Source organism: Oncorhynchus masou, chromosome 13, assembly GCF_036934945.1.
Source record: "Oncorhynchus masou masou isolate Uvic2021 chromosome 13, UVic_Omas_1.1, whole genome shotgun sequence".
NCBI classification, from domain to species: Eukaryota; Metazoa; Chordata; class Actinopteri; order Salmoniformes; family Salmonidae; genus Oncorhynchus; species Oncorhynchus masou.
This window is the reverse complement of record NC_088224.1, coordinates 98,985,799-99,009,410: the sequence shown is the minus strand read 5'-3', so window position 1 is coordinate 99,009,410 and position 23,612 is coordinate 98,985,799. Positions and strand designations below refer to the sequence as shown.

The 23,612-nt window shown below is 41.8% G+C and overlaps 1 protein-coding gene across 1 annotated transcript in view; it reads right to left on the bottom strand.

Annotated features, from left to right (window-relative positions):
* The window catches only part of LOC135553264 (EH domain-containing protein 2-like), a 31,848-nt gene that overhangs the window by 6,155 nt on the left and 2,081 nt on the right, over nt 1–23,612 (bottom strand). Inside the window, exons 2-6 of the mRNA XM_064985438.1 lie at nt 16,454–16,576; nt 15,665–15,886; nt 13,889–14,065; nt 2,698–2,831; nt 1,469–1,692 (exon numbers count right to left, since the gene is read on the bottom strand). Coding sequence (XP_064841510.1) covers nt 1,469–1,692; nt 2,698–2,831; nt 13,889–14,065; nt 15,665–15,885 — 756 coding nt within the window. The 5' untranslated portion in view covers nt 15,886; nt 16,454–16,576. The remainder of the gene's footprint in view (nt 1–1,468; nt 1,693–2,697; nt 2,832–13,888; nt 14,066–15,664; nt 15,887–16,453; nt 16,577–23,612) is intronic.

Sequence of the window (23,612 nt, the reverse complement as noted above, 5' to 3'; positions counted from 1 at the left end):
TCATTCAGCCTCATTTACTGCCATTAAAAAAAGCATAACTGATATGGCTGACATGCTTAAACAAATATGGTCTCTACTGACATTTGAGATGTACAAACTATGGCATAAGGGGACAACAAGCGTATAAGAGGATATTATCTGTAATTTCGATTAAGACATTAATGAGCGAGCTAAGACAGACGTAGTCAAAATAACTATTTGTTCAGCACTTTTGAAATGCACTGCGAAGTATTCAGCACATGGGCCATTCTTACAGTATTCTCCCTGAACACCAAGTCAGAACTGTATGATAAATAAAGGGGGCATATAAACAGACAACGAAAGCTCTTACAGTATTCGACAATTACATTTTTTTTAAACAGGCTATATGTGCACCACCAAGTCAGAACAGTAGGCTAAGTTCTGAGGGGGAAAGGAACTAAATTATTAGGGGTTGAGGCCTCCAAGAACCTTACTACACAACATACAGTTAGTATTACTTTCTTAGCTACAGTACTGATTGTTGGGTTGAATGAGGAAGACACATTTCAGTTGAATGCCTTCAGTTGTACAACTGACTAGGTATCCCCCTTCATGTCTCCCTGGAATATTGCATAATTTATGCAGCAGCATAAAATACATTTTTGGACTCACCTTGTTGTGCTGTGCTCACTTGAACAAGAAGGTGGTGTGGCGGTCTTTTGCGGGCAAATTGTATCAACAAACTTTGTCATCAAAGTCTGGCATTCTCTGGATTTATGGTGCTTTCAAGACAACTGGAAACTCTGAAGAAAACAAGGTTGAATCATGACATCAGTGATCTTCAGATCAGAGCTCTAGAAAGAGGCCGAGGTTCACGACTTGGAATACCGAGTTGGATGACTGTTCCCAGTCGGAGCTAATTGTTTTCTTGAACTCACTGAAGTCTGAGATTTCCCAGTTCAGGGTTTCCAGTTGTTTTGAACTTGACACAAGTCATGCTGGATTGATGGCCAATGTATTCAACCTTTTCTGGCCCATGGTGTTGAATGTTTATAATTTTAAGCTTGGAAAAGAGACCCTTAAACCCAGACTTGGACCACACATCCTCTCCACTGAATAGCAGGCTAGTGATTACTTTACAACACTTGCAGTTAGCCACTGATTCCTTCCGAACCACTTATTGTTGAATTTGCAATTTCCAACTTGTTTTGTAATGTTTGTCCAATGGCCAATGAGCACCGGTACGTTTTATCTATACTATCTCTTCATAATTTCTCTTCATATGACAAGGATTGAAAAGATTTTGCCAGTAGATTGTCGACTTGATTCATGATGAGAGCTAGCTTGCTAGCTAAGATTTTAGAAAGTATGATGTTGACATGATCAGTCCAATCAAAGCCACGGTTGACCTGCCCTGCAGGTCACCGCTGTGTATAGGTCTGTATCATTTTTACTATGACTGTAGGAAAGTCATTTCCCTTGGGGATGAATAAAGTTCTCCTCTCACCTTGCCCAGAGACCACATTAGAGCTCCGTAGATCCTCATCAGCTGTTGTGTTCCCACCATGTCAGCCTTGTTCAGGACGACGCGCAGTTTCTCCTCATTACCACGCAGCGCTCCGATGGCCTCGGAGAACTCATCACTGATCTCCAACTTGTGGGCATCGAACAGGAGGATGATACGGTCAACACGCTCTGCAAACCATCGCAGCACCGCTGGGAAGTCATAGCCTGAAGAGAGTTAGGGGTCAGGGAACACAGAGGGTTTCTCAGATGATTCATAGATTATAGTGAAAAATAGATGAGTCTTACATTTTTAGATTTGCAACATGGTGAGAACAAAAAATTATGTTGAAAGAAATAATGAATGTTTTTGTAATACACAATGAACTGTAATACACAATTTTTTTTATTTTTTTTCCTTTATTTTACTAGGTAAGTCAGTTAAGAACAAATTCTTATATTTTCAATGACGGCCTAGGAACAGTGGGTTAACTGCCTGTTCAGGGGCAGAACGACAGATTTGTACCTTGTCAGCTCAGGGGTTTGAACTTGCAACCTTTCGGTTACTAGTCCAACACTCTAACCACTAGGCTACCCTGCTGCCCAAATGAAGTAGAGAAGTGAAGACAAGGGTGGAGGAAGGGAGGAGGAGAAGGGTGGATGGAGGAAGGGAGGAGGAGAAGGGTGGATGGAGGAAGGGAGGAGAAGGATGGAAAAAGGGAGGAGAAGGATGGAAAAAGGGAGGAGGATAAGGGTGGAGGAAGATATGGGAGGGGTGGAGGAAGAGATGGGAAAGGAAGGGGAGGGTGTATTTATCTATCTGTGTATTTATCTGTGTGTGTGTGTTTCAATCAATCTGTGTGTGTGATGGTGTCTTTATCTGTGTGTGTGTGTGTTTTTCAATCATCTGTATGTGTGTGGTCTGTCTGTGTGTGTATCTGTGTGTCTTTATCTCTGTATGTGTGTCTTTATCTGTGTGAGTGTGTGCGTGTGTGCGTGTGTGTCTTTCAATCAATCTGTATGTGTGTGGTCTGTCAGTGTGTGTATCTGTGTATCTTTATCTCTGTGTGTGTGTGTGTGTGTCTTTATCTGTGAGTGTCTTCATCTATCCGTGTGTTTGTCTTTCAAGCAATCTGTGTGTGTGTGTGTATAACTGTGTGTGAGTTAATCTATCTCTGTGTGTCTATCTATATTTATCTGTGTGTGTCTCCATCTCTGCGCGTCTCTCCTCACCTTGTCCCGTCCATTCCTGAGCCTTGCTCTTCTCACCTCGGCGCACCCTCTGTTTCGCTCCTGACAGGATCCCCGGCGTGTCGATAATGCTGATGCTCTCCAGGACCTGATTGGGCAGCTGGGCACACTGTAACCTATCACATGACAGTAGAAAAGGGAGCAGACATGCACAACAATCAAAACACCACACCACAATAAAACAAATAAAAAACCACAGTAACACAACAACACTATAACACAATTACACAAAACAGTTGCACGATACCACACAATAAAAAACCACAACACAATTATAACACAACACCACAATAACACTAACACAGAACAGTAACACACAATAGCACAACACAATAAAAAACCACCACAACACAGTAACACGCCACACAACACACCAGGACATGATAACACAATATTACACTAAAACACAATAACAGAACACCACAACATGACAACAAGACAATAACACTACACAAAAAAACATCAACAACAAAACAATAACACTACACACTAACACTACTCAACACCACAATAACACTACTCAAGACCACAATAACACTACTCAACACCACAATAACACTACTCAACACCACAATAACACTACTCAACAACAATAACACAATACAATGACACAACATAACACAATACAAAGACACAACATAACACAATAACACTACACAATAGCACAACATGAATAAGTTAGAGTAATGAACATCTATAGTTCACCCAGAGATTGCTTTCAGGTTATTCAAGCCAGGGCAGCTTTCCAACATTCCACTAAACGGCCCCCCCACCCCGCTCCCGTCCAGACCCCATCCAGTCCTGCCTCCATCCCGTCCAGCCCCCATCCCGTCCATCAGTTAGCATCAATGGAAAGAATGTGGATAATGTAGGAACACGGTTATTAGCCATCATCACGGTAACAGCCAAACGTGATCTAAGAACCAGACCAAGGCTACGTCCCAAATGGCACCCTATTCTATATACTGTAGTGCACTACTTTTGAAAGGTAGTAAACTAATGAATAGGGTGCCATTTGGTATGCAGACTACACTGTGGTATTGCTGCTGTACTGGAGCCCTCCCTGCCCAGGATCCATTGTGTTCCAACAGGGCTCTCAATGCTCTGGGCTTCCTGAAGGAAAACGGTCTCCTGTGTCAAAGCCACAACAATACGATCTGCTAATGAGCAACCACTAACAACAACACCGCTACTTCCTGATTAAGATGGCTTTAACTAGACCAGCACTTCACCGGACAGGAAGGACGCCGCAAGCAGAGAGAGAAACACCTACTGTCATTGTCCGAGCCTAAATAAACACAAAAACAACGTTGGACACTTTATGGAACACAAAGCCTTCACTATCTCATCCTGGAATATCCCAGGCCTGAGGTCATCTTCCTTTAGCCTATAGAGCAGGAACCTGGACTTCACAGAAAAATTTGAAATACAGACATTGTCATCCTACAAGAAACATGGTATAGAGGAGATGGACGCACGCACTGGTTGCCCCCTAGGTTAAAGGGAGCTGGTATTCCCATCCACCAAACTACCTGGAATAAAACAGGAAAGACACTCAGGGGGTATGCTAATTTGATATAAGGGTAGACTATTAAATTAGTCAAAACACAAACTTTTTACATTTGGCTAGAAATTCAAAAAGGAAATGATCTCAGAGAAAAATGTCCTCAAGTGTGCTACCTATATCCCCCCAATAGATTCTCCATACTTTAATGATGACAGCTTCTCCATCCTAGAGGGGGAGATCCACCATTTCCAGGCTCAGAGACATGTAACAGCTAAACATTAGGTCTGTGGCGACCTAAATGCCAGAACTGGACAAGAACATGACACTCTCAGCACACACCTGGAGGTGACAGTATTCTCTCCCAAATATGCCCCCCTTGACACAACTATGACAAAACAACCTACAAAAGTTGGTCACAACTCCTGCAGCTCTGTCGCATCCTGGGTCTGTACATAGTCAATGGTAGACTCCTATGGTAGGTACACCTATAGCTCATCTCTTGGCAGTAGTACTGTAGATTACTTTATCACTGACCTCAACCCAGAGTCTTTCAGAGCGTTCAGTCAGCCCACTGACACCCCTACCAGATCACAGTAAAATCACAGACTACCTGAACAGAGCAATGCTCAGTCATGAGGCATCAAAGCCAAAAGGAACTGAATAATATTAAGAAATACTATAGATGGAAGGAAAGTAGTGTCGAAACCTACCGAAAAACAATTAGGCAACGACAAATGAAATAAAACATTTCATTGTAATAATGATGGTGTAAACTTACCAGTAGAAGGCCTAAATAGTATATTTTATCTTTCAGCTTCCCTATCAAATCTAAAAATGTCAAGCAGAAAGAAATTGAGAAACCTATCCAACCAAAAACATAAAGACCCAGAAAACCTGAGCCTACACCTTCACTATGGTGAATCACAAAAACAATACAGAAAAACACTACGGAAAAAGAAGGAACAGCACGTCAGAAATCAGCTGAGTGTAAGTGAAGAATCCATAGAGAATCTAAGCACTTCTGTGAAAATTCGAACACACTAAACAAACAATACGAAGAGTTATCTATCAAAAATGGAGATGTATGAATAAACCACTTATCCAATCTGCTTGTCTTTATAACAAATAGCAAAAACATAGAGAACCAATTACAAATGTTAGAATCAATTATTAGACTACCAGAACCCACTAAATTCTCCAACTGAATTAAATGAACTACAGGACAAAATATAACCCTCCAACCCAAAAAGGCCTGTGGTGTTGATGTTACCCTAAATTAAATGATAAAATATACAGACAACAAATTCCAATTGGCTATACTTAAACTCTAACATCATCCTTAGCTCTGTCATCTTCCCCAATGTTTGAAACCAAGGACTGATCACCCTAATCCACAAAGTGGAGACACATTTGACCCCAATAACTACCGTGGGATATGCGTCAACAACAACCTTGGAGAAATCCTCTACATTATCATTAACAGCAGACTCGCACATTTCCTCAGTGAAAACAATGTGCTGCGCAAATGTCAAATTGGTTTCACCAAATTACCTTACGACAGGCTCCCGTACTTATTCACCCTAATTGACAAACTAACCAAAACAAAGGCAAGCCTTTTCATGATTTGTTGTTTTCAAAAAAGCTTGACTCAATTTGGCATGAGTGTCTGCTATACAAACAAATTGACAAGGATACTAGAACAGTCTCCAGCACCCGGCCTCACCCAACTAGAATGTTAGGTCAAATGTCTATTGTTTACTGATGATCTGGGGCTTCTGTCCCCAACCAATAGACCTTCTGCACATATTCTGTCAGACCTGGGCCCTGACAGTAAATCTCAGTAAGACAAAAATACTGGTGTTCCAAAAAAGGTCCAGTTGCACAAATAGGTAGCCTAGTGGTTAGAGCGTTGGACTAGTAACCGGAAGGTTGCAAGTTCAAACCCCCGAGCTGACAAGGTACAAATCTGTTGTTCTGCCCCTGAACAGGCAGTTAACCCACTGTTCCTAGGCTGTCGTTGAAAATAAGAATTTGTTCTTAACTGACTTGCCTAGTAAAATAAAGGTAAAATTAAAATCTAGATGCCGTTGCCCTAGAGCACACAAAAAAAACTACACGTACCTCAGTCTAAACATCAGCTCCACAGGAAACGTTCACAAAGCTGTGAATGATCCGAGAGACCAGGTAAGAAGGGCCTTCTACGCCATCAAATGGAACATAAAATTTGACATACAATTAGGATCTAGCAACAAATACTTGAATCAGTTATAGAACCCATTGCCCTTCATGGTTGTGAGGTCTGGGGTCCACTCAACAAACAATAATTCACAAAATGGGACAAACACCAATGAGTAGCAGTGATCCAGTGTATTTCAAGGCCGAGTGCTACAGTCAATATGCTGATAGAATTTAGGTAGTCTTGTTCTCAAATGTGCTTTGTTAAAATCCCCAGCTACAATAAATGCAGCCTCAGGATATTTGGTTCCAGTTTGCATAAAGTCCAGTAAAGTTCCTTGAGGGCCATCGTGGTATCGGCTTGAGGGGGGATATTCCTTGGAAGAAAAGGACTTGAGTTCCTGTTTGTTGTTACAATTACACCATGAGTCATTAATCATGAAGCATACACCCCCGCCCATCTTCCTGAAGTGATGTTTATTCCTGTCGGCGCGACACACAAAGAATCCAGGTGCCTGTATCGATTCCGACAGCATATTCCAAAAGAGCAATGTTTCCGTGAAACTGAGTATGTGTTAAGGGAATTTTTATCAATGATGACTAATTATGTATACATTTCAATCCGGACTGACCAATCCGAATACTATTATGTTACTATACATGTACTAATCAGACTACTAAATGTTACTGTATGAGTTTTCATTCTTGATCCCAGTACGGAAAATAATGTGTGTGTGTGTGAACGTGGGCAAAAGTTAGAACAATGACGGTCTGTTCCTTGGTACAAATGAATGAACTATCTACACTGACTGACCTTGGCTCTAGGTGAGGAGGGAAGGCTTGAGAGCTATAGGGCCTTTCTACCAGTATCAAGAAGAGACGGAACATTTAGAAAACGCTGACGTCATTTTCAGTTTATAACCTGTGGTAAAATGTGTATGAACTCAGTACTCTCTTGAATAAAGGCTGTTACTTGACTTAAGACCAGGACTCTGTCCATTCCTATAAAATAAGGGTCTTACAAATCCTTATGAATTGACAGAGTGTTTAATTTAATTGGGTATTAAAACAGAGGAATTAAATTCCTTCAACAGTATGTTACAAGCCCTGATGTCTCTCTGGAAAGCCCTGATTTCGTTGACCTTGTTATCTAGAGACTGGATATTTGCAAGTAATATACTCAGAAGTGGTGGGTGGTGTGTACGCCTCCGAAGTCTGACCAGAAGACCGCTCCGTCTTCCTCTTCTCTGGCGGCGTTGTTTTGGGTCAGCCTCTGGATTCAGTTCAAATGCACTGGGTGGTTCGGACAAAGTATCCGATTCGGGGAAGTCGTATTCCTGGTAAGTTGATGTCGGTCTGATATCTAAAAGTTCTTCCCAGATGTTTGTAATGCCACAAGATTTTCTGGGCTAACAAAATACTGAAAAGTTTCCTAATGACTAGAGACTAGGTAGCCCTTTCTGTCGGCGCCATCTTGGAAATAAGTTAGTAGCAATGCCAATATAATGGTACAGCTATATGGACACTCAATCACTATGGTACTTTTTAAATGGTGAGTTTACAAACAAATATTTTGATAAATAGAATTGAAAGTTGTGTCTCATTATGGTAAGTGGTGAAATAAATAAAGCCAGTTGGCTTAGCAGATAATAGGAAAAGACAATCAGTATTTACCCAGCTAAAAGAGAAGGAATATAATATATATTGTTTACAGGAAACTCATTCAACAATTTTAGATGAAGTTGTGTGGAAAAAAGGAATGGGGGGGGATCAAAATATATTTCTCCAATGTGCAAAGAAATTCAAAATGGTAACGATATTAATTAACAGTAACTTTGATCCAAATGTGCAAATTATCCATACAGATCCACAAGATTATTTTAAACATGTTATTGGACCATAAACAGATTTGTCTCCTTAATCTATACAGTCCAAATAATTATGAACATGGCTTCTTAATGTATCAACCCTACAAGCAACACTGGACTCTATTATAATGGTGGGAGATAATACCGTTTTAAATACCTCAATGGACCATAAAGGAAAACACACTACACATAAATCACTCCCATGCTCTTTAGAAAATCACAAATATATTTGAACCAGTGGATGTATGGAGACTTTAAAATCCTGAACCAGTGAGATATACAGTTGAAGTCAGAATATTACATACACTAGGTTGGAGTCATTCAAACACGTTTTTCAACCACTCCACAAATTTCTTGTTAATTAACAAACTATAGTTTTGGCAAGTTGGTTAGGACATCTACTTTGTGCATGACAAGTCATTTTTCCAACAATTGTTTACAGACAATTTCACTGTATCACAATTCCAGTTTACATACACTAAGTTGACTGTGCCTTTAAACAGCTTGGAAAATTCCAGAAAATGATGTCATGGCTTCAGAAGCTTCGGAAAGGCTAATTGAAAACATTTGAGTCAATTAAAGGTGTACCTGTGGATGTATTTCAAGGCCTATACTCAAACTCAGGGCCTCTTTGCTTGACATCATGGGAAAATCAAAAGTGGGAAAATCAAAAGTCCACAAGTCTGGATCATCCTTGGGAACAATTTCCAAAGAGAGGCACGGAATAAGTTAGAGGGAAAACAAAAAGAAATGGAGGAACTTATTCAAGAAAGATCAACTGCAATATTATAAAAATAAAGCAAACTAGATGGAACATGGGGTAAAATACACCAATTTATTTTTTAATCTTCAACATGGAAATGCATATGTTTCTGTTTCAGTCTCCTCCATCTCCACTAACCAACGCAAATTGGATGAATTTTCTTTGTAATAATAATAATAATAATGTCAAATTAATTAACAGCTGTACAGAACGACTCACATGAAGGAGAAATTACAGAGGAGGAACTTCTTTAAGCAAGTTTGGAAAATGACTAATTTAAGGGTTATTCTTCATTTTACAATTTTCTACATAATAGTGAAGACATCAAAACTATGAAATAACACAATGGAATCATGTAGTAAGCAAAAAAGTGCTAAGGAAAAAGTGCTTTTCCTTAACCTCTTGATACTATGGGGGCGCTATTTCATTTTTGGATGAAAAACGTTCCCGTTTTAAACAAGATATTTTGTCACAAAAAGATGCTCGACTATGCATATAATTGATAGCTTTCGAAAGAAAACACTCTGACGTGTCCAGAACTACCAAGATATTTTCTGTGCGTGCCCTAGAACGTGAGCTTCAGGCAAAACCAAGATGAGACGGCATCCAGGAAATGAGCAGGATTTTTGAGGCTCTGTTTTCCATTGTCTCCTTATATGGCTGTGAATGCGAGAGGAGTAAGTCTGCCCTTTCTGTCGTTTCCCCAAGGTGTCTGCAGCATTGTGACATATTTGTAGGCATATCATTGGAAGATTGACCATAAGAGACCACATTTACCAGGTGTCCGCCCGGTGTCCTGCGCCGAAATTGGTGCGCAAAAGTCAGCTGCAAGTATTTTTCCATGGAATTTAGAGAAGAATGCAAGCTTCCACGAACGATATATCAATGAAGAGATATGTGAAAAAACACCTTGAGGATTGATTCCAAACAACGTTTGCCATGTTTCGGTCGATATTATGGAGTTAATTCGGAAAAAGTTTGACGTTGTAGGTGACTGAATTTTCGGTTCGTTTCGGTAGCCAGATGCAATGTACAAAACGCAACGATTTCTCCTACACACAGACGCTTTCAGGAAAAACTGCGCATTTGGTATGTAACTGAGAGTCTCCTCATTGAAAACATCCGAAGCTCTTCAAAGGTAAATGATTTTATTTATTTGGTTATCTGGTTTTTGTGAAAATGTTGCGTGCTAAATGCTACTCAAAATGCTAAGCTAGCTTTGCATACTCTTACACAAATTAGTCAATTTCTATGGTTCAAAAGCATATTTTGAAAATCTGAGATGACAGTGTTGTTAAGAAAAGGCTAAGCTTGAGAGCAGACGCATTATTTTCATTTTATTTGCGATTTTCAGAAATCGTTAACGTTGCGTTATGCTAATGAGCCTGAGGCTTTAGTCACGATCCCGGATCCGGGATGGGGAGTTTCAAGTGGGAACTATACAGTCAGCTCTCATGGTAGACCTTGTGGATCTGCTGCCATATGTTTGGGTTTTCTGTTTAACAAAAATACTGAGTGGAGGGGAAGCCAGGCCATTTAGGATCTTGAATACAAGACATACGTCGGTGTATTGCTGTCACAGCTGTTGAAGGATGAGGCCCAAGGTGCAGCATAGTGAGCGTACGTTTGACTTTATTTAAGAATGATGCCGACAAAACAATAAACCATACAAAACAAACCGTGAAGCTAAAGGCAATAGTGCCAACAAACAATGACAACTTCCCACAAACACAGGTGGGAAAAAAGGGTACCGAAATATGGTTCCCAATCAGAGACAACGATAGACAGCTGTTGTTAAGAAAGGTAGAGTCCAACCCAAACACATCTTTGGCTTTAGAGTTCTTTAGTGAGCTAATCACCTTGTTCACCTTTAACTCAGAAACCACCCTTATGATGAAGAGAGGTTGAGCATCATTTACTAGCACTGAGCCCAAGAAACCAGTGGAACCGACTGACTATCAGCTTCCACGTCTGTATAGGACAAGAAATCATTCCAGTTAATTCCCTTAATTGAGTTGAGGAAAATCTGAGGAAAATCTGAGGAAAATCAAACCAGGAAGTGGCTTCTATTTTGAAAGCTCCATGTTCCATAGTCTGCCTTCGCTCCATTTAAAGAGATATCAGCCAGATTCCTTTTCCTACGGCTTCCTCAAGGTGTCAACAGTCTTTAGACATAGTTTCAAAATCTCCCATTTTCTTTTGAAAAATGAGCGAGTTTTGCTTGCGCAACTGAGCTTGGGCAGCCATCGTCTCTCCCTCTCCTACTGAAAAAGACAGTGCCGGTTGATATAATCAATAATATATATTTTAAAAACAGCCTGAGGATTGATTATAAAAAAATGTTTGACATGTTTCTGTGGACATTACGGATAGTATTTGGAATTTGTCTGCGTTGTCGTGACCACTCAAGCCTTTGGATTTCATAACGCACCAAACAAACTGAGGTATTTTGGGTATAAAAATAATCTTTATGGAACATTTGTGTAACTGGGAGTCTCGTGAGTGAAAACATCCGAAGATCAAAGGTAAGCGATTCATTTTACTGCTTTCTGATTTTCGTGATCAAGCTACTTTGATGCTAGGTGTTGATAATGTTTGGTCTAGTGATCGATAAACTTACACAAATGCTTGGATTGCTTTCGCTGTAAAGCATAATTTCAAAATCTGACACAACAGGTGGATTAACAAAATGCTAAGCTGTGTTTTTTAGTAATATTATTTGAATGTGGCACTCTGCAATTCAGCGGTTATTGATGACAACTATCCCACTAAAGGGATGGGTAGCGTCAAGAAGTTAATGGTGTCAGATCAAGGCTCTGCATCTGTCCTCATGCTGCTTTTTATACCGTCGATCACCGTATTCTATTGGAGAGATTGAAAACCCAAATTGGTCTACACGGACAAGTTCTGGCCTGGTTTAGATCTTGTATCGGGAAGATATCAGTTTGTCTCTGTGCATGGTTTGTCCTCTGAAAAATCAACAGTAAATTTCGGTGTTCCTCAAGGTTCCGTTGATGGACCTCTATTATTTTCACTGTATATTTTACTTCTTGGTGATGTAATTCCGAAACATAATGTTAACTTTCACTGCTATGTAGATGATACACAGCTGTACATTTTGACGAAACATGGTTAAGCCCCAAAATTGTCCTCCCTTTAAGCCTGTGTTTCAGACATAAGGAAGTGGATGATAGGAAATGTTTTACCTATTTTTTTACTTTTAAACTCGAACAAAACAGAGATGCTAATTCCAGGTCCCAAGAAACAATGAGATCTGTTGGATCTGGCAAATAATCTTGATGGATGTACAGTCATCTCAAAAACAACTGAAGGACCTCGCCGTTACTCTGGACCCTGACCCCTCTTTTGCAGAAAACGTATCAAGACTGTTTCAAGGACAGATTTTTTCCATTTATGTAACATTGCGAAAATCAGAAACTTTCTGTCCAAAAATGATGCAGAAAAATGTATCCATGCTTTTGTCACTTCTATATTAGACTACTGCAATGCTCTACTTTCCGGCTACCTGGACCTTGTCCCAGACCTGCTGTTTTCGACTCTCTCTCTCCACACCTGTTGTCTCGAACTCTGAATGATCATCTATGAAAAGCCAACTGACATTTACTCCTGAGGTGCTGACCTGTTGCACCCTCTACAACCACTGTGATTATTATTATTTTACCTTGCTGGTCATCTATGAACATTTGAACATCTTAATCTCCACCCGGCACAGCCAGAAGAGGACTGACCACCCATCAGAGCCTGGTTCCTCTCTAGGTTTCTTCCTAGGTTCCTGCCTTTCTAGGGTGTTTTTCCTAGCCACCGTGATTCTACGTCTGCATTGCTTGCTGTTTGGGGTTTAGGCTGATTTTCTGTATAGCACTTTGTGACATCGGCTGATGTATAAAGTGCTTCATAAATACATTTGATTGATTGATTGATATGGCTTCAGTAATTCTAGTGTTCGACTCCTACAGTTGATATGGTTTCAGTAATTCTAGTGTTCGACTCCTACAGTTGATATGGCTTCAGTAATTCTAGTGTTCGACTCCTACAGTTGATATGGCTTCAGTAATTCTAGTGTTCGACTCCTACAGTTGATATGGCTTCAGTAATTCTAGTGTTCGACTCCTACAGTTGATATGGCTTCAGTAATTCTAGTGTTCGACTCCTACAGTTGATATGGCTTCAGTAATTCTAGTGTTCGACTCCTACAGTTGATATGGCTTCAGTAATTCTAGTGTTCGACTCCTACAGTTGATATGGCTTCAGTAATTCTAGTGTTCGACTCCTACAGTTGATATGGTTTCAGTAATTCTAGTGTTCGACTCCTACAGTTGATATGGCTTCAGTAATTCTAGTGTTCGACTCCTACAGTTGATATGGCTTCAGTAATTCTAGTGTTCGACTCCTACAGTTGATATGGCTTCAGTAATTCTAGTGTTCGACTCCTACAGTTGATATGGCTTCAGTATAACAAACATAGCTGCCACAGCTTGCCTCAACAGAAGGTATCCCTCTGAAAGAGGGCATCCCAGACTACAGGATAAACACACTAGAGCAGAGGATAGTACCTCAGGGTGATTCAGCCCCATAACGCCATATAGATATCGCTCCCTTTCTCAAGTCCCTCCCCACTCTGAAATTTGGGACGGACACTTGAACTTCCATAGAGCAAAAAAACAGATTTTCTGTTCTCTCTCTTCCTGGCTCTCCTTTCATTGGAGGAGGTGGTGAGGGCAAGAGGTGGATCTCATTGGCTTAGTTTCTCACGTTTTTCATCCTCATCTCCCCCTTCCAAAAGAAGGACCATTCTAGAATATTTAAAAAGCTTCATTGTGGATTTCATCCTGTACTCACCTGTTCAGGAAGGTGTTACCAAAGAGGTTGAGATTGCGGAAGGGTTTGTTGGGGTCGACGATGAGTGCGTTGCCTGGGATAACTCCCTCCACCTCGCCGTGCATGATGGCTGTGAAACAGTCAGTGGTGGGCTCTGGTCCTATCCTGCTTCCTGGGATATCCTGCTCCAACACATACCTGACGCAGAGAGAGAGGAACATATTCACATTAAACTGTGTTAAAACCAATGTGTTTCAGCATGTAGCCTTAATCAGGGTTTTTATCTGAGCCAGACTCACACAGACAAACAAATGCCACCGCATTAGCCAGACGCACAGAGACAAACAAACGCCACCACGTTAGCCAGACACACAGAGACAAACGCCACCACGTTAGCCAGACACACAGAGACAAACGCCACCACGTTAGCCAGACGCACAGAGACAAACAAACGCCACCACGTTAGCCAGACGCACACAGACAAACAAACGCCACCACGTTAGCCAGATGCACACAGACAAACAAACGCCACCACGTTAGCCAGACGCACACAGACAAACAAACGCCACCACGTTAGCCAGACGCACGCGGACAAAAAAACGCCACCACGTTAGCCAGACACACACATTGGAGCAGGTGCTTATCAAAACATTACATCAAAGCCATGTTTGTTTTGCAGTATAACACAGAAAAAAACTATATCTGTCCCTGTAACGAACTTGACAGCTACTGTATATCTGAATGGCTACTTGATGAAACTGCTTGAGAAATCTGCTTTAAAGCATTATCCAAAGCCATAGGATGTAGTGATCACAATATATTAGCCATATCTAGGAAAACCAAAGTCTAATACAGATCATACAAGAAGTTTTGTCGTGATTCCTATGTTGATGATAAATCATATTTGCTGCTCTGTGGTGTGTAATGAGGAGCAACCAGACGCTGCTGGTCTGTGGTGTGTAATGAGGAGCAACCAGACGCTGCACTTGACACTTATGAAAACAACTTATTCCAGTTACTAATAAGCACACATTAAGAAAATGACAGGAATATGTTAAATCCCTGTGGGTTTATGAGGAATTGAGTTTGAATTTATTTTTACAGCGACAGTGCACATTAATCAACGTTTCAGTAAAAGTGCCGGTTTTAGCCAGCTGGCTAATTTTCGACCACAGCCCCTGGGTAGGTTAAAAACTATGACAATAACCATACAGACAAACAATGAGCAGTGGGCACATGCAGAACAACATAGAACAAGCAACACATAGCACGCAGACAGAACAACATAGAACAAGCAACACATAGCACGCAGACAGAACAGGAAACACGTAGCATGCAGACAGAGCAACAACACAAAAAGCAACAAAACAAAATGCACAGAAGCAGCAGTGTTTCCACACCTCACAAGCTACAGACAGAGGAGACTGGTCAAATTGGTCAAATTGCTGCAAAGAAAACACTAACAAAGGACACCAATAAGAAGAGACTTGCTTGAGCCAAGAAACACGAGCAATGAAGATTAGATCAGTGACAATCAACAAGGCAGGTCCTACAGGTTTCTAGATTTGTTGCACCTGGACTCCTGTCCAGTCGTGTAGTTAGGTGCCACAAAGAGGGACTTAGGAAAAATTAAATTGGCGTGAACAGGGCAGCATAGCTGTAATTGTATACCGAGTGCTAATATGCATGTCAATCTCTCCTGGCTCAAAGTAGAGAAGAGATTGACTTCATCACTACTTGTTTTTGTAAGAAGTATTTACATGTTGAATGCACCAAGCTGTCTGTTTAAACTCTTACTTGATGAAGCTAGTCTTGCCAGTGGAGTACTGCCCCACCACCAGCACCATGGGTTTGTTGTCAAAGTCTGCGTCCTCCAGAGAGGGGGAGTGGAAGTCATGGAAACCGTAGTGCTGCTCCAGGGGGAGGAGCTTCTGATGGTACAGAGACTTTAACCCCTCTGTCACCGTCCTGATCACCTCAGGAGTCTTCTTCACGTCTTTACGGCCCCAACGAGACATCCTGATTGGATGATAGGTTGATTGATTTGTCAGTTGGTTGATTGATTGTTGTCCTTCAAGAGGAAATGATCTGACTAGATGAATGAGTGAGCTTGGGAGTTCCTTGAGTTATCTGTCTGTGTGTGGAAGTGTGCGTATGGAAGTGTGTGTGTGGAAGTGTGCGTGTAGAAGTGTGCGTGTGGAAATGTGCGTGTGGAAGTGTGCGTGTGAAAGTGTGCGTGTGAAAGTGTGCGTGTGAAAGTGTGCGTGTGGAAGTGTGCGGGTGGAAGTGTGCGGGTTGAAGTGTGCGTGTGGCGTCTGTCGGTGTACATCTGTGTTTTCTGAGGGTGAACCTATCTTCAGGTGTACATCTGTGTTTTCTGAGGGTGAACCTATCTTCAGGTGTACATCTGTTTTCTGACGGTGAACCTATCTTCAGGTGTACATCTGTGTTTTCTGAGGGTGAACCTATCTTCAGGTGTACATCTGTTTTCTGACGGTGAACCTATCTTCAGGTGTACATCTGTGTTTTCTGACGGTGAACCTATCTTCAGGTGTTTCCTGAGTTCTTGTGAATGTTGCTCTTTACCTCTGGGCCTCTTCTCAGAAGATGGTCCTGTATGTTACTGTAGGGTTGTGACTTCTGTAGTATGTTACAGCACTGGTCTGGGCCTTTCCTCTCCTATACACACCACTCTGACTCCTGAACGACCTGAAAAATAACGAATGAATGAAATGTCAATTATAAACATGTCGCTAGAGAAACACAGACACTTTGCTGCAAAATAAAATCCTAAATGAATTGTCAACATGTTCCAGTGCCATTCTCCAGTGAGAGGAGACAACTGTTAAACAACCCAAAGAAGAGTATGTTCAGAACACATTAAACATACAGAACACACAGGTAGAGCTGTATAGGGACGTAGAATAGAAAGGCTATGATACTCAAGAACAGGTCAGAAGGATTTCATCTCTAGACATTAGAATTCTGTCTGCTACATTGTGAATATTACCCCTCTAGACATTAGAATTATGTCTGCTACATTGTGAATATTACCCCTCTAGACATTAGAATTATGTCTGCTACATTGTGAATATTACCCCTCTAGACATTAGAATTATGTCTGCTACATTGTGAATATTACCCCTCTAGTCATTAGAAATCTGTCATTAGAATTCTATATATACACACTGTTACGAACCCCTTTGGCCCTGCAGTCTAGGGGGGATGGACACAAGACCCGAGTCTGAGTGTGTATATAGTGTGTATATACAGTGCCTTGCGAAAGTATTCGGCCCCCTTGAACTTTGCGACCTTTTGCCACATTTCAGGCTTCAAACATAAAGATACAAAACTGTAATTTTTTGTGAAGAATCAACAACAAGTGGGACACAATCATGAAGTGGAACGACAGCCCCCTTAAGTTAATACTTTGTAGCGCCACCATTTGCTGCGATTACAGCTGTAAGTCGCTTGGGGTATGTCTCTATCAGTTTTGCACATCGAGAGACAACCTGACAACTTTACGGTTTTTACTTTTTAATTACTGTTATATATATATATATTATTATTCCCCCCCCCCCAACTTTTTCACTCCGGACGCTTTATCTGGACACGATTCGTCAGGACCTCCAACAGCCGAAGCTAAGTAGTAACATTAACATGATACCTTCTAATTGCAGTCGCTGTACTCGCCTTACGGTGAGGATAGCTGTGCTACAAGCCCAGCTTCAGACGCAATCGTTAGGCAAGGGTAATTTCAGTGTAGGAAAGGATGAAACAGCATCTGTGCCACCAGTAAGTACAGATAGTAACTTTAGTATAAATCCCCTGGCACAGTCCCCGCAGCCGGACAACTTTCTCACGGTTTCTGGAAGGAAATGCTGTAGGAACGCTCAACCGGTGTCGCTCATTCAGCCGACAGAAACTTTCAACCGGTTTTCCCCATTAAGCAGGGAGTCGGAGTCAGAGGCCCGAGCCTTCTCTGGTCTCTACTCCTCCCGTTACGGGGTCTGAGACGTCGAAGCTTCCCACCATTAGCTCTGACAAATTGAAAACTCTAGTCATTGGCGACTCCATTACCCGCAGTATTAGACTTAAAACAAATCATCCAGCGATCATACACTGTTTACCGGGGGGCAGGGCTACCGACGTTAAGGCTAATCTGAAGATGGTGCTGGCTAAAGCTAAAACTGGCGAGTGTAGAGAGTATAGAGATATTGTTATCCACGTCGGCAGCAACGATGTTAGGATGAAACAGTCAGAGATCACCAAGCGCAACATAGCTTCTGCGTGTAAATCAGCTAGAAAGATGTGTCGGCATTGAGTAATTGTCTCTGGCCCCCTCCCAGTTAGCGGGAGTGATGAGCTCTACAGCAGAGTCTCACAACTCAATCGCTGGTTGAAAACTGTTTTCTGCCCCTCCCAAAAGTTAGAATTTGTAGATAATTGGCCCTCTTTCTGGGACTCACCCACAATCAGGATCAAGCCTGACCTGCTGAGGTGTGACGGACTCCATCCAAGCTGGAGGGGTGCTCTCATCTTATCTACCAACATAGACAGGGCTCTAACTTCTCTAGCTCCACAATGAAATAGGGTGCAGGTCAGGCAGCAGGCTGTTAGCCAGCCTGCCAGCATAGTGGAGTCTGCCACTAGCACAGTCAGTGTAGTCAGCTCAGCTATCACCATTGAGACCATGTCTGTGCCTCGACCTAGGTTGGGCAAAACTAAACATGGCGGTGTTCGCCTTAGCAATCTCACTAGGATAAAGACCACCTCCATCCCTGTCATTATTGAAAGAGATCATGATACCTCACATCTCAAAATAGGGCTACTTAATGTTAGATCCCTTACTTCAAAGGCAATTATAGTCAATGAACTAATCACTGATCATAATCTTGATGTGATTGGCCCGACTGAAACATGGCTTAAGCCTGATGAATTTACTGTGTTAAATGAGGCCTCACCTCCTGGCTACACTAGTGACCATATCCCCCGTGCATCCCGCAAAGGCGGAGGTGTTGCTAACATTTACAATAGCAAATTTCAAAAAATGACGTTTTCGTCTTTTGAGCTTCTAGTCATGAAATCTATGCAGCCTACTCAATCACTTTTTATAGCTACTGTTTACAGGCCTCCTGGGCCATATACAGCGTTCCTCACTGAGTTCCCTGAATTCCTATCGGACCTTGTAGTCATAGCAGATAATATTCTAATCTTTGGTGACTTTAATATTCACATGGAAAAGTCCACAGACCCACTCCAAAAGGCTTTCGAAGCCATCATCGACTCAATGGGTTTTGTCCAACATGTCTCTGGACCCACTCACTGTCACAGTCATACGCTGGACCTAGTTTTGTCCCATGGAATAAATTGGTGGATCTTAATGTTTTTCCTCATAATCCTGGACTATCGGACCACCATTTTATTACGTTTGCAATTGCAACAAATAATCTGCTCAGATCCCAACCAAGGAACATCAAAAGTCGTGCTATAAATTCACAGACAACACAAAGATTCCTTGATGTCCTTCCCGATTCCCTCTGTCTACCCAATGACGCCAGAGGACAAAAATCTGTTAACCACCTAACTGAGGAACTCAATTTAACCAGGCGCAATACCCTAGATGCAGTTGCACCCCTAAAAACTAAAAACATTTCTCATAATAAACAAGCTCCCTGGTACACAGAAAATACCCGAGCTCTGAAGCAAGCTTCCAGAAAATTGGAACGGAAATGGCGCCACACAAAACTGGAAGTCTTCCGTCTAGCTTGGAAAGACAGTACCGTGCAGTACCGAAGAGCCCTTACTGCTGCTCGATCATCCTATTTTTCTAACTTAATTGAGGAAAATAAGAACAATCCGAAATTCCTTTTTGATACTGTCGCAAAGCTAACTAAAAAGCAGCATTCCCCAAGAGAGGATGACTTTCACTTTAGCAGTGATAAATTCATGAACTTCTTTGAGGAAAAAATTATGATTATTAGAAAGCAAATTACAGACTCCTCTTTAAATCTGCGTATTCCTTCAAAGCTCAGTTGTCCTGAGTCTGCACAACTCTGCCTGGACCTAGGATCAAGAGAGACGCTCAAGTGTTTTAGTACTATATCTCTTGACACAATGATGAAAATAATCATGGCCTCTAAACCTTCAAGCTGCATACTGGACCCTATTCCAACTAAACTACTGAAAGAGCTGCTTCCTGTGCTTGGCCCTCCTATGTTGAAAATAATAAACGGCTCTCTATCCACCGGATGTGTACCAAAGTCACTAAAAGTGGCAGTAATAAAGCCTCGCTTGAAAACGCCAAACCTTGACCCAGAAAATATAAAAAACTATCGGCCTATATCGAATCTTCCATTCCTCTCAAAAATCTTAGAAAAGGCTGTTGTGCAGCAACTCACTGCCTTCCTGAAGACAAACAATGTATACGAAATGCTTCAGTCTGGTTTTAGACCCCATCAGCACTGAGACATCACTTGTGAAGGTGGTAAATGACATTTTAATGGCATCGGACCGAGGCTCTGCATCTGTCCTCGTGCTCCTAGACCTTAGTGCTGCTTTTGATACCATCGATCACCACATTCTTTTGGAGAGATTGGAAACCCAAATTGGTCTACACGGACAAGTTCTGGCCTGGTTTAGATCTTATCTGTCAGAAAGATTTTGTCTCTGTGAATGGTTTGTCCTCTGACAAATCAACTGTAAATTTTGGTGTTCCTCAAGGTTCCGTTTTAGGACCACTATTGTTTTCACTATATATTTTACCTCTTGGGGATGTTATTCGAAAACATAATGTTAACTTTCACTGCTATGCGGATGACACACAGCTGTACATTTCAATGAAACATGGTGAAGCCCCAAAATTGCCCTTGCTAGAAGCATGTGTTTCAGACATAAGGAAGTGGATGGCTGCAAACTTTCTACTTTTAAACTCGGACAAAACAGAGATGCTTGTTCTAGGTCCCAAGAAACAAAGAGATCTTCTGTTGAATCTGACAATTAATCTTAATGGTTGTACAGTCGTCTCAAATAAAACTGTGAAGGACCTCGGCGTTACTCTGGACCCTGATCTCTCTTTTGAAGAACATATCAAGACCATTTCAAGGACAGCTTTTTTCCATCTACGTAACATTGCAAAAATCAGAAACTTTCTGTCCAAAAATGATGCAGAAAAATTAATCCATGCTTTTGTCACTTCTAGGTTAGACTACTGCAATGCTCTACTTTCCGGCTACCCGGAAAAAGCACTAAAGAAACTCCAGTTAGTGTTAAATATGGCTGCTAGAATCCTGACTAGAACCAAAAAATTTGATCATATTACTCCAGTGCTAGCCTCCCTACACTGGCTTCCTGTCAAAGCAAGGGCTGATTTCAAGGTTTTACTGCTAACCTACAAAGCATTACATGGGCTTGCTTCTACCTATCTCTCTGATTTGGTCCTGCCGTACATACCTACACGTACGCTACGGTCACAAGACGCAGGCCTCCTTATTGTCCCTAGAATTTCTAAGCAAACAGCTGGAGGCAGGGCTTTCTCCTATAGAGCTCCATTTTTATGGAACAGTCTGCCTACCCATGTCAGAGACGCAAACTCGGTCTCAACCTTTAAGTCTTTACTGAAGACTCATCTCTTCAGTGGGTCATATGATTGAGTGTAGTCTGGCCCAGGAGTGGGAAGGTGAACGGAAAGGCTCTGGAGCAACGAACCACCCTTGCTGTCTCTGCCTGGCTGGTTCCCCTCTTTCCACTGGGATTCTCTGCCTCTAACCCTATTACAGGGGCTGAGTCACTGGCTTACTGTGGCTCTCTCATGCCGTCCCTGGAAGGGGTGCGTCACCTGAGTGGGTTGATTCACTGATGTGGTCATCCTGTCTGGGTTGGCGCCCCCCCCCCTTGGGTTGTGCCATGGCGTAGATCTTTGCGGGCTATACTCAGCTTTGTCTCAGGATGGTAAGTTGGTGGTTGAAGATATCCCTCTAGTGGTGTGGGGGCTGTGCTTTGGCAAAGTGGGTGGGGTTATGTCCTTCCTGTTTGGCCCTGTCCGGGGGTGTCCTCGGATGGGGCCACAGTGTCTCCTGGCCCCTCCTGTCTCAGCCTCCAGTATTTATCCTGCAGTAGTTTATGTGTCAGGGGGCTGGGGTCAGTTTGTTATATCTGGAGTACTTCTCCTGTCCAATTCGGGGTCCTGTGTGAATCTAAGTGTGAGTTCTCTAATTCTCTCCTTTCTCTCTCTCGGAGGACCTGAGCCCTAGGACCATGCCCCAGGACTACCTGACATGATGACTCCTTGCTGTCCCCAGTCCACCTGGCCGTGCTGCTGCTCCAGTTTCAACAGTTCTGCCTTATTATTATTCGACCATGCTGGTCATTTATGAACATTTGAACATCTTGGCCATGTTCTGTTATAATCTCAACCCGGCACAGCCGGAAGAGGACTGGTCACCCCACATATGCTCTCTCTAATTCTCTTTCTTTCTCTCTCTCGGAGAACCTGAGCCCTAGGACCATGCCCCAGGACTACCTGACATGATGACTCCTTGCTGTCCCCAGTTCACCTGGCCGTGCTGTTGCTCCAGTTTCAACTGTTCTGCCTTATTATTATTCGACCATGCTGGTCATTTATGAACATTTGAACATCTTGGCCATGTTCTGTTATAATCTCTACCCGGCACAGCCAGAAGAGGACTGGCCACCCCACATAGCCTGGTTCCTCTCTAGGTTTCTTCCGAGGTTTTGGCCTTTCTAGGGAGTTTTTCCTAACCACCGTGCTTCTACACCTGCATTGCTTGCTGTTTGGGGTTTTAGGCTGGGTTTCTGTACAGCACTTTGAGATATCAGCTGATGTACGAAGGGCTATATAAATAAATTTGATTTGATTTTGATTTGATCGTGAGATTTTGAGTGAAAACCTCCTTCCATCAGCAAGGGCATTGAAGATGAAACGTGGCTGGGTCTTTCAGCATGACAATGATCCCAAACACACCGCCCGAAGGAGTGGCTTCGTAAGAAGCATTTCAAGGTCCTGGAGTGGCCTAGCCAGTCTCCAGATCTCAAACCCATAGAAAATCTTTGGAGGGAGTTGAAAGTCCGTGTTGCCCAGCAACAGCCCCAAAACATAACTGCTCTAGAGGATATGTGCATGGAGGAATGGGCCAAAATACCAGCAACAGTGTGTGAAAACCTTGTGAAGACTTACAGAAAACGTTTGACCTCTGTCATTGCCAACAAAGGGTATATAACAAAGTATTGAGATAAACTTTTGTTATTGACCAAATCCTTATTTTCCACCATAATTTGCAAATAAATTCATTAAAAATCCTGCATTGTGATTTTCTGGATTTTTTTCTTCTCATTTTGTCTGTCATAGTTGAAGTGTACCTATGACGAAAATTACAGGCCTCTCTCATCTAAGTGGGAGAACTTGCACAATTGGAGGCTGACTATATACTTTTTTGCCCCACTGTATATATATATATATATATATATATATGCACACACACACACACACACAATATACACACTAAGACTATATATACACACACTTAGACTATATATACACAAACTATATACACACTCAGACTATATACATATATATACTATATACACACTCAGACTATATATATATATGTGTATATATATAAATAGTCTGAGTGTGTATATAGTATGTGTATATATGTATTCTGAGTGTGTGTATAGTCTGTGTATATATATATATATATATATACACACACACTCAGAATGTATA